This window comes from Podarcis raffonei, chromosome 10 (assembly GCF_027172205.1).
Source record: "Podarcis raffonei isolate rPodRaf1 chromosome 10, rPodRaf1.pri, whole genome shotgun sequence".
In the NCBI taxonomy this organism is placed as follows: Eukaryota; Metazoa; Chordata; class Lepidosauria; order Squamata; family Lacertidae; genus Podarcis; species Podarcis raffonei.
The window spans coordinates 64,304,163-64,320,749 of NC_070611.1; the positions used below are offsets into that span (position 1 = coordinate 64,304,163).

At 45.6% G+C, this 16,587-nt stretch overlaps 1 protein-coding gene across 9 annotated transcripts in view; it reads left to right on the top strand.

Annotated features, from left to right (window-relative positions):
* Positions 1-16,587, top strand: part of SOX5 (SRY-box transcription factor 5) — a 786,737-nt gene that overhangs the window by 721,142 nt on the left and 49,008 nt on the right. For all 9 annotated transcript variants that reach the window (XM_053407448.1, XM_053407453.1, XM_053407449.1 and 6 more), the window contains one exon: positions 9,721-9,895. In XM_053407448.1, the coding sequence (XP_053263423.1) occupies positions 9,721-9,895 (175 nt within the window). The remainder of the gene's footprint in view (positions 1-9,720; positions 9,896-16,587) is intronic.

Sequence of the window (16,587 nt, forward strand, 5' to 3'; positions counted from 1 at the left end):
TGAGAAAGAGGTGCTACCAAACCATGGAACTGATATGCGAGAGCAGGCAATCTCATTTAAGCCGAACAGAGTTGACAGCGACATTTTGCCTAACATGAAATTGGAAGTAGATAATGAAACGTCTGCAGAATTTTAAGGGTTCACTCCTGAGCCTTTTCTTCTGAAGATGTCCCACAAGGCAGCGGGTACAGATTCTTCCTTGGGGTTTACTCCCGAAGCCTTTCTCTCACAAATAGCTGCAAGGCAGTGGAGGTTTCTCTTCTACTAGATAGGCTACCTCTCCAGGTTGAGGAGCCCCATCTGACCTTCTTGACCATTGGACCCACGATTGGTCTCGTCCACTCAACCCGCAGAAGCCTGCCTTTACTTGCAGGGAATGTCCCTGGCTCACTGAGGCAGTGAAAGCCATTTCCTGGGGTGTGGCGCCTGTCACATGCTGACGGCTTCTAGGAGCCACAGGTGGGGTGCCCCCCCCACCAGAAGTACCACCCGTTCCGTAACACCCCACCGAGACCCACTGAACTCAGCAGGAGTTAACTTCTGAGCAATGGAGCCTAGTATCAGGCTGACATAGTCGGCTTTAACTAGAGTGGGTGGCGAAGGAATAAAAAGCGGACTTGTTTCATCCAAGACCCACAAATGCCTTCAACTATGTATGTTCTGCAGGGCATATGTGCATTGGTACGTAAGTCTATGTAGGCATCAGAGAGAGAGAGCGAATGTCAGAAGAAATCCAGGTGGGTTTTGAAGAGGTATCTCTTCTCTGTGGGGTGTCCAAGTTCTTTGATTTTTTTTGTTTCTTTAAAGCTCCTTTGACTCAGTTGCAGGTTCAACCCCCCCTTTATTTATTTATTTTATTTTATTTCCTCTCTTTCATACGGCCACAGCAGGACAAGGGGTCTGTGCCTAATTTGTTTTCATATCAATGCGTTTTGGTGGGATGCTTTCAGCGTTGGCATCATCTGCAGCGGAGAGAGGTGGTAGACTTTGATCAGCATGGCTTCTGTTTCCTTGATTCTGTTTCATTTAATAGTGTGCCATTGAGCGTCTTTTGGGGCCCTTGCTCGTTCCCCCACCCCTCCCGAGTTCTCATTGTGAAGGGCTCAGTGGCAGAGGAACTGCCCTGAATGCAGAAGGTCCAAAGTTAAACCCCTGGCATCTCCAGAGTAGGGCTGGGAGAGACTCCTTGTTGAAATCCAGAAGAGCCACTACTAATCAGTGCAGACACAGTATTGAGCCAGGTGGACCAATGGGCTGAGTCAGCAAAAGGCTACTTCCTATTTTGAGGACTTTTGTTTCTTATTCTTTCTGGACTCTAGTCCTTTCCCAGCTCAGTACTAACAGGAAAATAAGCTATTATTTCAGGAAGTATCCCCATATTACTGGTGCACTCTTTAAATACCGCATTTTTCCATGTATAAGATGCCCCCATATATAAGAAGACCCCTGTTTTTTTTAACTCAAAATTAAGAAACCAGTATTTTAAACATCAAACTTTGGGCAGAGGTCACCCAAAGTTAAGGTTGCCATATTTCAAGAGCCCAAACCCGAGCCCAGGCCGCCAGAGCCAGTGCCCAAACCCCTGTGCATTCACCATCCGTGTATAAGGCGACGATGTTTTAGCAAAAAAACATCGTCTTATACATGGAAAAATACAGTATATACAAAGAACCCTGCAGCCTTAAACCAATAGCCCACCATAGTTCAGCATCCTGTTCTCACAGTGGCCAACCAGATGTCTGTAGGAAGTCTTCTGTCTGGATGTGAATGCAACAGCGCTCCTCCACATGGAGTAGCCATTGATAGCTTTATCCATCATGAACCTGACTAAATGTCTTTTGAAGGCAACACTACATCTTCTGGGAGGAATGGTTTATTTGTTCCTTTTTATCTGGAAGTATTTATAAGCTGCAAGTGTGCAACAGAAAAGCAAGACCGTTAAAAAAAAATGCATCATAAAAACAATGAAACCGTTGTGTAAAAGCATATAGAAACAGAAATTCTTGGAGTTCAAATGCATAAAACAAGGTTCTGATTTTCTGGATCAGGGAAAGTCTAGGCAAAAAGATAAATCTTTACAAGATGCCTGAAGCAGCTGGTGGTTCACGTACTTGTTTAACAAAAAATTATATACTGCCTAAGAAGACTTCTAGGAAGTTTACGAAGATATAAAACAAAACTGTGAAATCACTGATTTTTTTAAAAAGGCAGGTATTTAAAATATTCAGAAGATGATTAGAATCAACAGTAGCTCAAAAGAAAGCCATGTAACTTCTACATGCCTGGATGAGTTTGCCTAAACAAAAATGTTTTAAACAGGCAACAAAGAGAGTATATCATGAAAGTTCCTCCTTGATATCAGTAAGGCAGGAGAAATATTAGGTGACATCTGCCACAGTGTCAGTTCCACAGGTTGAAGGTGTTGAGTGGGCGTATATTGGGTGAAGCGATCCCGCAGATAAGTTAGTCCCAAGCTGTTATGGGCTTTATGTATTAATAGCAGCACCTAGAACGTGGCCTGGTATGTTAGAGGTTGGGGCATCAGGGGCTATAACAGAAAATGCCCTGTTTGGGGGCCACCACTGTGTAGGGTGCGGTACTATAAGTCAAGTTATCTCAGATGAAATAATAAAGTAATGCCTATCGTAATACCCTACAAAGGCAGTTGAAAATAAACCACTGTGGAAATTAGCTTCAGTACTCTGCTGTATATTACAGGTGTGGTCCTGCTCAGGGGTAAAGGTAAAGGTACCCCTGACCATTAGGTCCAGTCGTGGCCGACTCTGGGGTTGCGGCGCTCATCTCGCTTTATTGGCCGAGGGAGCCGGTGTACAGCTTCCGGGTCATGTGGCCAGCATGACTAAGCTGCTTGTAGCAAACCAGAGCAGCGCACGGAAACACCGTTTACCTTCCTGCCGGAGTGGTACCTATTTATCTACTTGCACTTTGACGTTCTTTTGAACTGCTAGGTTGGCAGGAGCTGGGACCGAGCAACAGAAGCTCACCCCGTCGCGGGGATTCGAACCGCCGACCTTCTGATCGGCAAGTCCTAGGCTCTGTGATTTAACCCACAGCACCACCCGCATCCTGGTCAGGGTTAGATTAACTCTAAAACCCAGTAACAAAGCCTTTATTTGTTATATTCATATGATCTCTGCCTTTGGCCACTTCCTCCTAAAGACATGTATTGAGGAGAAAACCTCCAGAGGCCAACTTATCCAGCCCTTTGCTGAAACACCCATGAGAAAATCTTCCCAGCGTTCATTGCATTCTGTATATTCTTTAGCTGCACCTGTCTTGTTCCATCTGACCCTCCCGATAGTATCTCATGTTCTCTGACGTTGCAATTTATTTCCATTGTGGCAAGGGAGAAAGTCACTCAGTGAGCCAGACACCTGGGGTCGCCTTTATTTGCAATGTAGGGATAAGGATGTTTCACTGAGAGTTAATTTAATGAGTGTTGATAAAGAGCTTTGTCAATTACTGTTATTCATCCCAAATGCTGCCTATTCAACGGGGAGGGATATTGAGAAGAAGTGCTGCTTTTGATGAAGGGGGAATCTCCCTCTAGTTCCAACACGATTTCTCAGTCTTTCTCTTGCCTCTCATGAAACACTGTGTATTGTTCGAGGCAAAGTAAGAAATTGGCTCCTGGCCTCCCTGAGGGATTTGCAGATGCTGTGTTGATCCCTGCTGATCTGTAGCTAAGACACTCATTTCCTGTTTAGCAGCTAGCCTGAACCTATTTATGGAGAACTGGGAGTGGGGGCTAGCATTGAAACCAAACAACCGTGGTGTGGGAAATCTAGCTGAACAATGCTCTAGTTATTAGGGGTTGCCAGTTATCTGGAGGAGCCATATAATAAACCACAAAAGCAGTGGTGGCCAGTTTGCAAAAGGAGAGGAGTTGCTGGTCTCTTTGGCCGACCATAGAGCCAAAGCTTCATACATGTTTCAATTTTTTCCACTGAGGTTGAAAAGAACTTCCCATTGGGGGTATTTTTGGTACTTCGAAACACTTGCCAAATGCATGAACCCCCATGCTTGCTAGCCCTCCGTCGTGTGCGATGTGGGGGGTGGCATTTACCTGGCCTGACAGGTGAGTCACTGCTGCTTATTGGAGGGACAGGTGGAGAGGAGAGGAGAGGCAGCAGCGAGGTCAGCCTGGTGCGTATGCAGGGACTAGAACAGCAGATTGGCTCTGCCGGTGCATTTGCGCTGCACTGACTCTGCCACTGCCCCATCACGCCAGCCACTGTTGCTATGTATTATATCCTGCCAGGGATTTATTCCTCAAAGGATACCAAAAACAGGAAGCTTACCTAGTCCCTGGTAGACTGTGTTTAGCTTAGTGGGAATGCTTTCAAAAGGTCCTCCGAGCGGTACAGCAATAAAACGGCTAGCGCATGTGCAAAGCTAAGCAGGATCTGGTTTGGTTTGAAATTGGATGAGGGACCGCGTGTTGACATTCCTGCATTGGAGGGGGTTGGACTAGATGACCCTCAGGGTCCCTTCCAACTCTACAAGTACAATGGTACCTCGGGTTAAGTACTTAATTCGTTCCGGAGGTCCGTTCTTAACCTGAAACTGTTCTTAACCTGAAGCACCACTTTAGCTAATGGGGCCTCCTGCTGCCGTTGCGCCGCCAGAGCACGATTTCTGTTCTCATCCTGAAGCAAAGTTCTTAACCTGAAGCAGAGTCTGTAACCTGAAACGTATGTAACCCGAGGTACCACTGTATTTTGTTTAGGCAAGCCTACACAGATATTTAATTTTATTATATTCATCTTGTGTTTTTTGAACAGGTGTTGGTTTTATTTCTACTGTATTCTCACGGTTTGTTTTTATTGCTGTTTTAAATAAATATTCTACACCCATATATTTGCTCAATTAAGGAGTATATAAATCTTGCTAAGCCAAAAAATGCTAAATGCTAACACGGAGCAGTGGAACAGGTGGCATGCCTCAGGGTCATAGTGGGTCACTGTTACCCCTGTGCGGGTAAGTGCAGGGAGGTCTCCGCCGCTCCGGGTCTCAAGATTGCTCGGCTGCTGTGCTGAGGAAATGCGCTGGAAGATTTTGTTCTGCCATCCCTCTTCCCTCTTCCCCTCCTCTTGATGAATTGTGTGTAAAACACAGACAAACCACGGTGCCAGATGCATTGGGGAAACAGCACACCGGCTCGCTATCTCAGCAAAACAGCATATGGAATAGACAGGCATAAAAGCCGAGGGTTTCTGGGCAGGCAAGCAGGTCATTGTAACCGGATGCCATATTTTCATTGAAGCAGCAAGGCATCATGGTAAAGAAGACAAAAGAGGATGAGGAAGGAGGGGAGCAGGGAAGCGGGAGGTGACCTGAAACAGAGAAATAAAAGTAGCATTTGTTGTTTGTCCGACAGCCAGCTGCAGACTATAAAAGGGGAGGGGGGGGTGAACTCTGTGCAGAAAGCAGGATGATTAAGTCATATCTCCAGAGCTGGCATAATGGCAAACAGCTCAATACGCCCAGGAACTCCCATCTTCCAGTGCTGTGCGGAGTAAAGTTGTGGAAATTGCGGAATGGAAAGGCGAGGATGCTAAATAAGTGAAAAGCAAAAGCGCAGAGAAATGCAGTCAGGGTGGCTTGGGGGGATATTTAAAGAGTAAAGATGGGCATGCCGGTAAAAAATAATGAAAATCAGTACCTTTATTAAGGCCAACCAGGCTGTCATAAAATGGTGTGCAAGCTTTGGTGTTCCTCAGGACTGAAAGAAACTTTGCCAGGTAGTAGTTCGGTTTGGGATGTACCGTTTGAACACCTGCTCCAGGCCAAACCAAACGATGTGGTAAACTTCATTTTATTTTTTTACATTTATAAGATACTTTTCATCTAAGGGGCTCGGGGCTCGGGACTGGGAGGAAATTCCCTCCTCCCAGTTTTGTCCTCACAACAGTCTGGTGAAGCAGGTTCATAGAGTCGTAGACCTGGGGGTCATCTACTCCAGTGTCTTGCAATGCAGGAATGAGCAGTTGTGACTAGTCCAAGGTCACCCAGTAAGCTTCATGGTCACCCCAGTCCTAGTCTGGCATGCTTAACCAGTACACATCCACTCAGCATAAACAGGGGGAAGAGTCCCCTCTGCCACAATTGTATGCTGATTGTCACTGGCTTAGGTTGCTTTTCCAAAGGAGCGGACAAACAGACAGAGGGTCACTGGCTATTTTAGCCATGACAGTGGGATGCAGTTTCTGTGTTCAGGTGCAGAATACCTCTGGTTGCTGCATACTAGTGCCATTCTACTTTGCTTGCAAACTTTTCCAGAAGCATCCGGTTGGCCTGATCCAGCAAGTCCTCTTTTATGTTTTAATTCTCAGCTGTCACGTGGGAGCTGGAAAAAGTATACTTCACTGGGTGGCTTGGTGGACGAACAGCATCAGAAAAGTAACTTGTTTTGCCCAGCAACAAGTTACAGAAACAATAGTAGTTTCAGGATGATTCTGTTCCCGGGTTTTAGGGAGGGGTGAGAGGAAGCAGGGGGGGAGATCACTCACATTTTTCACTGTCTTAGCTAAAATTTACGACTTTGGTGTCTGTCCATCCCCTGTGTGTGTCTCCCCCCCCCACTTTCTTGCATTTCTATGTGTCTCTGCAGATGCATAAATTCCCTCCTTGAGAGAAAGAGAAGCATTATTCTTAATCAGAATTTGAGAAAGGCAGACTGGGATGCGGGGAGCAGGGAGGAAGTACCAGTGTGTGTGTCTGTGCACACGTGTGTGTGTGTGTGTGTGTGTGTGTGCTGGTGTTGTGGAGGAGAATTATCTAATTCCGCCATCCTGTCATGTGAGCATCCCTGCTTAATTTAATACAATTATTTCATCAGGGAGGATAATATCAGCAGCATAATTCATTTACACAACGTATTTCACAACTGCCTTTACCTCTCCACTTCTATAACCGCGGCTGGTAGTTTCGGAACTGCTTATGGGATAAGAGGAAGGGAACAGGAGGAAGAGAACTGTCAATCTCTGTCTGTCTGTCTGTCTCTCTCTTTGTCTCTCTCTCTCTCTCTCTCTCTCTGTCTGTACAACTGCCGTCTCTGGAGGCAGGGATGGGGAAGGTCTGACTTTTGTGTGTGCCAGTTGCCTCTGGACGTCCATTATGGATATATTTACTGGTCAGACGTTTTTGGGATAAGCTAGCGACTCAGTAGATAAGCCAGTGACTGGCGGTATTGTTCAGTAAACGACAATGGCACGATTGTCTATGGGCCCAGATGTGCCAGGAAATTCACCGTATTGTGCATTTATGATGAAATGAAGATCTCTATGAAAGGGGAAAGAAAATAAAGGGAGGGGGGAAACTGGCTGGGGATGGGGAAGGAGTAGGTCTGGGGCTTTGTTTCCAAAGCAGTAAGGGTACATTATTATTATTATTATTTCTTCTTCTTTTGTTGTTGTTGTTGTTGTTTTAAAAAACCTCCCTCTGTGGCTCCTTGCATCTCTCACGCTTTGGCTGTAATTTCTTGCCATCAAGGTCATTTAAATAGGCTGCAGTACACAATGGATGTGTTCCCAGAGGTCAGGAAAAGCCTCTTTAGCAGAGCAGCCTCTCCTCTGCTTCTGCCAGGTCATTCCAGCTTTGCTGCCCCCAGCCCCCACCCCCACCCGGTCAGATGGTGCACAATGCAAAGTCCTCTTAAGTTGCACTTTCCACTTGCAGCAATGTAGTCCGTAGCCCCACCAATCACCACCGCTTTGCAAGCTCTTTTTAGCCACATTGGCAATGGAGATGGACAGACTGATTTGCTTCGAAACCCTCAAATTCCAATGAGATCTGGGTTCGTGGCCCTGGTTTTCATTCCTCACAGTGGTGTTTCAGATCCCATCACGAGGTGGCAGAACCCTTAGGTGGCCAAGTAGACAGTGACCCTTAAATCGAGGGCAAGGGGTGCTCATTTTTATTGCTCCACCCACCTACCCACCCACCTCAAAATCCTAAAGCTAATATACAGTGGTACCTTGGGTTAGAAACACCTTGGGTTACAAACACTTTGGCTTACAGACTCCGCTAACCTGGAAGTAGTACCTTGGTACCTCGGGTTAAGAACTTTACCTCAGGATGGGAACAGAAATCGTGTGGCGGCAGCGTGGCGGCAACGGGAGGCCTCATTTGCTAAAGTAATACCTCAGGTTAAGAATGGATTCAGGTTAAGAATGGACCTCCGGAACGAATTAAGTTTGTAACCAGAGGTACCACTGTATTGCGCATTAGTCACAAAGGCTGTAGCCCCAAGCATTCCCTGTGGAGCTATTTTTCTATTTGCGGGGGGGGGGTGTTGTTTCTTCAAAGTTGTGGCTTTTCCTATCTGTCGTCTGAAATGACATAGTCCAGGCTGCTTCCTTAGAACTTTGCCACATCATTCTGCCGGATGTGCCGGCCAGATCCCTGACTCAAGTTTCTGGTGTGGCTTGAGCCTCACCAACTTCACGAAAGTGACAGAGTGTGCAATAAGATGGTACCAGTGGCCAAGGCCAAAATCTCAATTACATTCCTAAGCGCGGCCAAATCTACTCTAGCAGCAAAGAAATGTTTGCTTAAGAGGCCTTGCTGGCAATCTTTCCGCTTAATGTACAAATTATTATAATTTGTGTGTTCAGGGGGTGTTCTTTGCTTTCTACAAAGAATGGCATATTTGGTTAGCAATCCGGAACCATCGTCATTCATGATCACATTTTGTTTCGTCACAGCAATGTTTGTATTATTTATTTTTAAAAGGGGGATATAAATAACATCGTCTGCTCTAAGAGATTGGAGAACTGGTCCCATGCTAATAAAATTAAGTCCAATAGGGACAATTGTAAGGTTCTGCTCTTAGGCAGGAAGAACCAGATGCAAAAATATAAGGCAGAGAACACCTGCAAAAGGGATCTAGGGGACTTAGTGGACTACAAGCTTAACATGAGTTAACAGTGTGATGCAGCAGCAAAAAAGGCGAATGCTATTCCAGACTGCATCAACAGAAGTGTGGTGCCCATATCAAGGGAAGTAAAATAGTCCCATTCTATTCTGCCTTGGTCAGACCACACTTGGAATACTGTGTCCAATTCTGGGCACCACAATTTAAGAAGGATGTTGAGAAGTGGAACATGTGCAAAGGAGGTCCACCAAGATGACCCAGAGTCTGGAAACCAAGCCTTATGAGGAGTGCAGGACTCTCAGCTAAAGCATCAATGACAGATAACCATCCAACCTTGGCTTAAAAACCTCCAAGGCAGGGAGTCTATTCCACTGTCGAACAGCTTTCTGACTGTTTTTGCTATCAGAAAGTCCTTTGTGATGTTTAGTTGGAATCTCCTTTGGTTTGAGTCCTACCCTCCATAGCAGGAGAAAACAAGCTTGCTCCATCTTCTATGTGACAACCCTTGAGATATCTGAAGATGCCTATAATATCTCCTCTCAGTCTCCTCTTTTCCAGGCCAAACATAGCCAGCTCCTTCAACTGTTCCACATAAGGAACCGACCACAACCCTGTGAACATCATCTGAGGCCCTTCTTCATGTGCCTCCCCTACAAGAGGTCCGGAGGGTGGCAACATGAGAACGGGCCTTTTCTGCTGTGGCTCCCCATTTGTGTAATTCTCTCCCCAGGGAGGTTTGCCTGGCGTCTTCATTATTATATGCCTGAAGTCGCAGCAGTATGGCCTGTCTCACCTGCTTGGTCTTCTTATGCCCATTTTAGGACGACGTGGCCCAGCCATTGAACCTCTCGGCAAAACCCAAGACAGCAGACAGCAAGTCTCCCACATCACCCACCTCTCCTCACATGCCACCCCTGAGAATAAACAGCGGGAGCAGCTCGCTCAAATCTATACCAGCAACGTTAGCCAGTCCTTCAGCCAGAGTCAACACAATAGGTAAGTTCTCTTCCTTTTCAGAAAGGAGCACAGATGGTGATTATGATTATCAAGACTTTTTTTCCCCAGCTGGAACTTAGTTCTGGCACCTTTCAGGTGGGCACTATTGCCATTATAAGAGAAGGGTAGTTTTTTTTTAATGTTTGAAGTTTTATTCTGTTTTTAGTCCTCAGTTGGGAGCTGCCCAGAGTGGCTGGGGAAACCAGATGGGCGGGGTATGAATAATAAAATTATTATTATTATTATTATTATTATTATTATTATTATTATTATTATGAGAGGTGTTCCTGGTGAGTTCCGGCATCTCTTCTTCTGGAAAAATAGAACTGATGGTGATGATGATGAAGATCTCATCCTTCACCCTAATGTCCCAGGCTGGGTTACAACCATTAAAGCACCACTCTGAAAACATTTCAAAACAATTTACAGTCACAGATATGGAGGGAGAGGGGATCCTAAAAAATAAATACATTTCAAGTATCAAAAGCCAGAGTAAAGAGGTACATCTTCAGCATTTGTTGAAAGCTGTATAATGAAGATGTCATTTGTTTGTTTGTTTATTATTAAGTGGGGGAAGCTCCACAACTTAGGGGCTGCCCAAGAGAATGCCCTCTTCCAGGCTGCTGCCACCCAGAGTTTATGAGTGCGGTGGAGCAACAAAGAGGGCCAGTGCCGATCTTAACACCCTAGAGGGTCATAGACTCATAGAGTTGTAGAATTGGAAGGGGTCCTGTGGGTCATCTAGTCTAATCTCCAGGGAAAGGAAAGGCTTTCAGCTTTGGGGGGCCTGAGTCATTTAGGGCTTTAAACACTAACCAAGAGCACCTTGAATTCAGTGTGGGACAGAATTGGCAACCAGTGCAGCTATTTTAATGCAGGACTCTCGTGAGATCAGAGGAATAACCTCCGCCAAAGAAACCTCGGAGAACCTAACCTCCTCAAGGATTAATGTGGGTCCTTAATTTTAAGCTCTCGTTTAGAAAAAGGAAGCGAGTTTCTAGGACTGGGCTGAAAGTTCTCCCTTGAAAAATTTTGGCTTCAAAATTTGCAGGGGAAGGGGGCCAAGGGGAAAAAAGGATAGCGCCCAACTGAGTGCTTGTGGGGGACAGTGACATTCGGCAATGTTTTCAGCCCCTCCGTTATCTATTCTCTTTATTATTGTTGTTTTTAAAATTTCACACCAATTCTGGCAGTAGGAGCTTCCCTAACGTATACTATTTCCAGACTCTGCAGGGTGGTAAAGGCCGGGCATGGAAATAGCAACAGATCTATCTAGGTAGGGAGAGTAATAGAACACCTCTCACAGGACAAAAGTTTGGCTGCTACATTTTGAACCAGTTGAAGCTTCTGAGCGTCTTCAAACGCAGTCCCACCATAGTCCGCAGCACATTTCCCCTAATAATAAAAAAGCGCCCCTGGTTTTGATATAATGCTAGCTCTCGACATCTCCGCCCTCATGTTCATCAAGGGAAATGTTTACTCTGGTGCATGCAGTGTTAGAAACTGAGATATGAAAGCTAGGAGCTGGCACCGGAAACCTAGGATATGGGCGCAACAATGGAATGTCTGTTGTTGTTGTTGTTGTTGTTGTTTAGTCGTTTAGTCGTGTCTGACTCTTCGTGACCCCATGGACCAGAACACGCCAGGCACTCCTGTCTTCCACTGCCTCCTGCAGTTTGGTCAGACTCATGCTGGTAGCTTCAAGAACACTGTCCAACGATCTCGTCCTCTGTCGTCCCCTTCTCCTTGTGCCCTCCATCTTTCCCAGCATCAGGATCTTTTCCAGGGAGTCTTCTCTTCTCATGAGGTGGCCAAAGTATTGGAGCCTCAGCTTCACAATCTGTCCTTCCAGTGAGCACTCAGGGCTGATTTCCTTCAGAATGGATCGGTTTGATCTTCTTGCAGTCCATGGGACTCTCAAGAGTCTCCTCCAGCACCATAATTCAAAATCATAAATTCTTCGGCGATCAGCCTTCTTTATGATCCAGCTCTCACTTCCATACATCACTACTGGGAAAACCATAGCTTTAACTATACGGACCTTTGTTGGCAAGGTGATGTCTCTGCTTTTTAAGATGCCCTTCATGGATCACTGCCTTGCCGTGACGAAGGGGCTTGAATAACTAAGAGAAGCTATGAGCTATGCGGTGCAGGGCCACCCAAGATGAACAGGTCATAGTGGAGAATTTTGACCAAACGTGAAGCCACTCCAGTATCCCTGCCAAGAAAACTCCATGGACAAAGACAAGCATGGAATGTAAAGGCACACTTTTTTATATATAACAAGAATACAAAGCTGAAAATGAATAAACTGCAGCTAAAATATTATGTTCATTTTTCACATGGTCTAGAAGTCCTTCCCCTGCCCCCTAATATTCTTAAGAGGGTCTCTTCTCCAGTCTTCGCAGAGTAGCTGGAAGTGGGGAGGCAGAAAAATGCCATCCTTTCCTTCTAGTCTGCAGTTTTAATCTGAACTCTTAGGTGCAGTACTGCGCCCAGAGCTCAGAAACTGCTCACACTAATGAAATTCCCTGTCGCAAAATGCACCTAGAACAGTTTCGAACATTGGGTATGGGGTGGAGCACTGGGTGCACACTGGTGTCACTGGGTGAGGGTACCAGGAGAGCCGTTGGGATGCCACCCACAACTGCAGTCCAGACACACTCCCCCCACCATCCAACGTTCAAAGGCACTTTTAAGCTTGTTCAACGAGCCTCGGAGTAACTGCACGCACTTCTTAATTTTCCAGATAAAATCTTTTCCTTCCCACTTTCTGGTCTCTTCGCTGCATTTGGAATCCTTGCCATTTCCCTCCCTCCCTTTCAGTGAAATGTAGATTTTGAAAGGCTGTACCTGTAATGAGTGATAATGTAATTGGATAAAAGCTGTGAGGATGACTGGAGTTGTAAAGGTCACTCTTGTAAGGAGAATTAATGTGTTATACCATTAATAAACCATGGGAAACTGTGGACCAAAAGATAACATATTTAAGTTATTGTTAATGACATGGGCTTCGCCACCGTATATCTTTGTGAGACAGATATAGAAAGGGACTTTTTGAGGTTACTGAAGGGGATCGTGGTGCGTGCCGGCTAGGATAATGGAGCCTGGTCGTCGTCTTCTTCTTCTTCTTCTTCTTCTTCTTCTTCTTCTTCTTCTTCTTCTTTCCTTTAAGTTTGGGAAATCTCTGGCTGCTGCCAGGTTGCTGTTTGAGTTACAATCAGGAAGAGATGGTTAGAAGCGGAATGAGGCAGAAAGTTGATTCAGTTCTCCTTTAAAGTCAAATCTGTCAAAGCTCAGAAACAAAAATGCCAGGGCAAAAAGAAATATCTTTTCACCTGGTGCCCAAAATAATCAGACTTGAGCCTCTCTAGGTACAGCATTTGAGAGTCGGCACATTCCTGCCACTGATCATCACTGGCTTCACTTCCAAATGCAGAATCTGGAGAAGAGTCTTTGAGGAACATCTTAGTAGCATTTTTAAGATTGCCACGATTTCCTGCATGTGCCTAAGCTCAGTTTGTGACTTAGCTGCCATATTTTGTTTTACCTGAAGTTTCTGAACCATCTTCAACGGCACCCTCGCATACAATTCATCATCGTGATCTAAATAGCCAAAATAGTGATTCATAAACTGGCCAGGCCAGCCGAGGCCATATCTGTCACACCAGCCTTGGGTTATGTTTTGGTAGCCCGCTTGGGCTTCCTACACATGCACCCTAAAGCAAAGTTTCAGAAGTGAAACCCCATCAGAAATAGATGCAGCACTGTCTCCAGAAATTGGTGAACCGCCTGCCAACAGCAGCTCCATCTTGGTGGAATTTAAAGCATTCCTATCAAGATGCTGTATTTGGTACAACTAATAGCTTTAAATGGCTCCTCCTGCTCCTCCTGAAGTATCCTATGATGGTCTCAAAGATCGATTTGTGATTGTTCTGTAAAGCAGAACTCCTTCTCTGCACATCCTGAGGGGATTTTGAGGTGCTGCGTGTTCAGATCCCAAGACCTCCCCCAATAAATCAAGACACAATTGACACAGAATTTAGTTTAAGGTTATGGGCATAATTTTGGCCAAACTTTATTGATTACAGATCGTGAGTGGTTTGCTTAGGCGTTGGTTCTCAACTAGCTGCACCTGACCTCAGCAGGGCAGCACTGACGCCTGGACTCCGACAGATGTCAGTAAGGGAAAACATCCTGGCAGAGTATTGGATTGGGTTCAGACTCAAGCTCACCCCAAATGCTCCCAGGGGTTCTGGCGTGGCCCTAACTCCTGGAACGGGATCAGACAAAAGCAAGGCGAGCCCCTGGATTCCTTTAACAGAATACCATTTGCACATGGGAGGGGCAGGTGTGACAACTTCTCCTTCACTCCACCTTGAACCAATGCCTAACCACCAAACCTTACAAAGTTGTGGCAATTTGCTACGCGGCAGGCGAAACCCAAGTGGCACCAGCCAATCAGCCAAATGGGAAAATTCCTACCGGCCCCCTGTCCCAAAAGCAGACGACCCACGACGGCATAGCAAGGTCATAAAGGTAAAGGGACCCCCTGACCATTAGGTCCAGTCGCGGACGACTCTGGGGTTGCGGCGCTCATCTCGCTTTATTGGCCGAGGGAGCCGGCATACAGCTTCCGGGTCATGTGGCCAGCATGACTAAGCTGCTTCTGGCGAAACCAGAGCAGCGCATGGAAACTCCATTTACCTTCCCGCCGGAGTGGTACCTATTTATCTACTTGCACTTTGACGTGCTTTCGAACTGCTAGGTTGGCAGGAGCAGGGACTGAGCAACGGGACCTCACCCCGTTGCAGGGATTCGAACCGCCAACCTTTTGATCGGCAAGCCCTAGGCTCTGTGGTTTAACCCACAGCGCCACCCACGTAATGAACCCTAAATATAGGGTGGGCAGGTGATCCGGTTCAGAAGGCAAAAAAGAGGAAGCTCAATGCAATGTGCAGCGGTATATATGGGTCCCTCGGTTAATGCATGAAACTATCCCATTGCCCAGATTTACCCCAGCAACCGAGGGACTACCAATCGGGTTGTTGTGGCTATCCAATTGCTCCCCCCCACAACAGTAGTGAGGTCAATCTTGATGATCTCACCGCAACGCGTGCTCTCTGGGGGGAGGGCATGATTTCCGAAATGTCGACTGGAGCCGCAGCCTTCCTGAAATATGAGTTCCGTGATCCAGTTAATTCCCTGCAACCTGTCTCTTCCGTTGACAGCTTTTAAGAGTTGTTCTGTGCATTATGCAGATTGTGATGGTGGATTGAGGGCCCCCTTGGGTAGGTTACCTTTTCCTCAGCCCTGCTCAGAAGCCCCAGGCCATGTGGGGAAAGTGTGTGCCTTCTTAGGTCAGCATTGTCCCACTTTCCACCAGATGCAATGCTGCAGCGGCGAGCAGCCGCACTCTGACATTCCCTGCACAGTGTGTGAAAGTAGCACACTGTAGAGACTTCCACCTCGCGAGCATAACATGGCAAAGTGAACCAAGAGACTCAACACCTGGACTTTAGACCACCTTTTGCCAACCTGGTATCCTTGAGATGTCTTGGGCGACAACTTCCATTAATTCCAGCCAGCAAAATATCTAGAGGTTTTAGGCAAATGCTGCTTTGGAATTAAGGAGTGTGGGGAATGAATATTGTCCCACATTTAAAGAAAATAATGAAGTAGAAAAGTAGGTTTTTGTTTGTTTTGTAATTTGTTTTTATTAAAGAACAAAAAAAAAGTTATAACAGAAGGAAGAGAAGAGAGGGGGGAAATGATATTTTCTTAACATTTGCATCCCAGCATATTATAGATATCTACTTTCCCATAAATCTTTCGATATTCATTCTTAAGAAAAATAAATAAGGAGGCAAACATGGACATTTTTTAGGATAGTACATTCTGTTGACTAAAGGTGGATTCCTACCCCAGTTTTTAAATTTACTTAGGGGAAAATTCATTAAGAATCAAGAAAAGGAAGAAACTCAGGCGTTCCAGATACTAGCATATTTCACCAAAGCTAATAACAAAATTATAATAATAATTATAAACATCATACTCTAACAACAATATAACAATCTTTCACAAACTCAAAAAGGTGTCCCTTTTTAATTTGTCCTGGGCTCAGATTTAGTTTTAGGGTTTTGTTCAGCCTCTCCCTGATGTGCTCGTTTATTACATGCAAGCAGTTGGGGGTTTTGTTTTTTCATGTTGGAGAGAATTTAAAAATAATCGACCCACCTTCAGTCTTGGGCTGAGAAAGTCCCAAAAATAAATAGCTTGGGCCTGTTCTACACATGCAATAGAAAGGACAACATCACTTTAAAGTGCCGGGGGAAGCGTGGGGTCTTCTTTTCAGATGTGAAGAGCGAATGCAAGTGCTTGTAGAAAGCTAGCTCACAAAGGAACAGGCTTCCGCGCTATCTTAGCCTTCTACTGTACTTGCGGTTAGGTGTGTGTGTTTTTTCTTCCTTAAGCAAATGGAATGCCTGCTCCATCTGATACAGCACATCGTGCCACCTAATATTGCTGTAATTTTGCTACCCCCTCACTACCTTCAATGCGAAAATCAACGCTAACCAAGGCTTCATCTGCCCACTCTAACTGGGAGGCTTCCCAAGAGCCTAGGTTTTGATTTCCCAAGGAAGCGGGAATTGCCAAACTCCGTTGCTTTCAAAACAATTTTATTTTTTTCT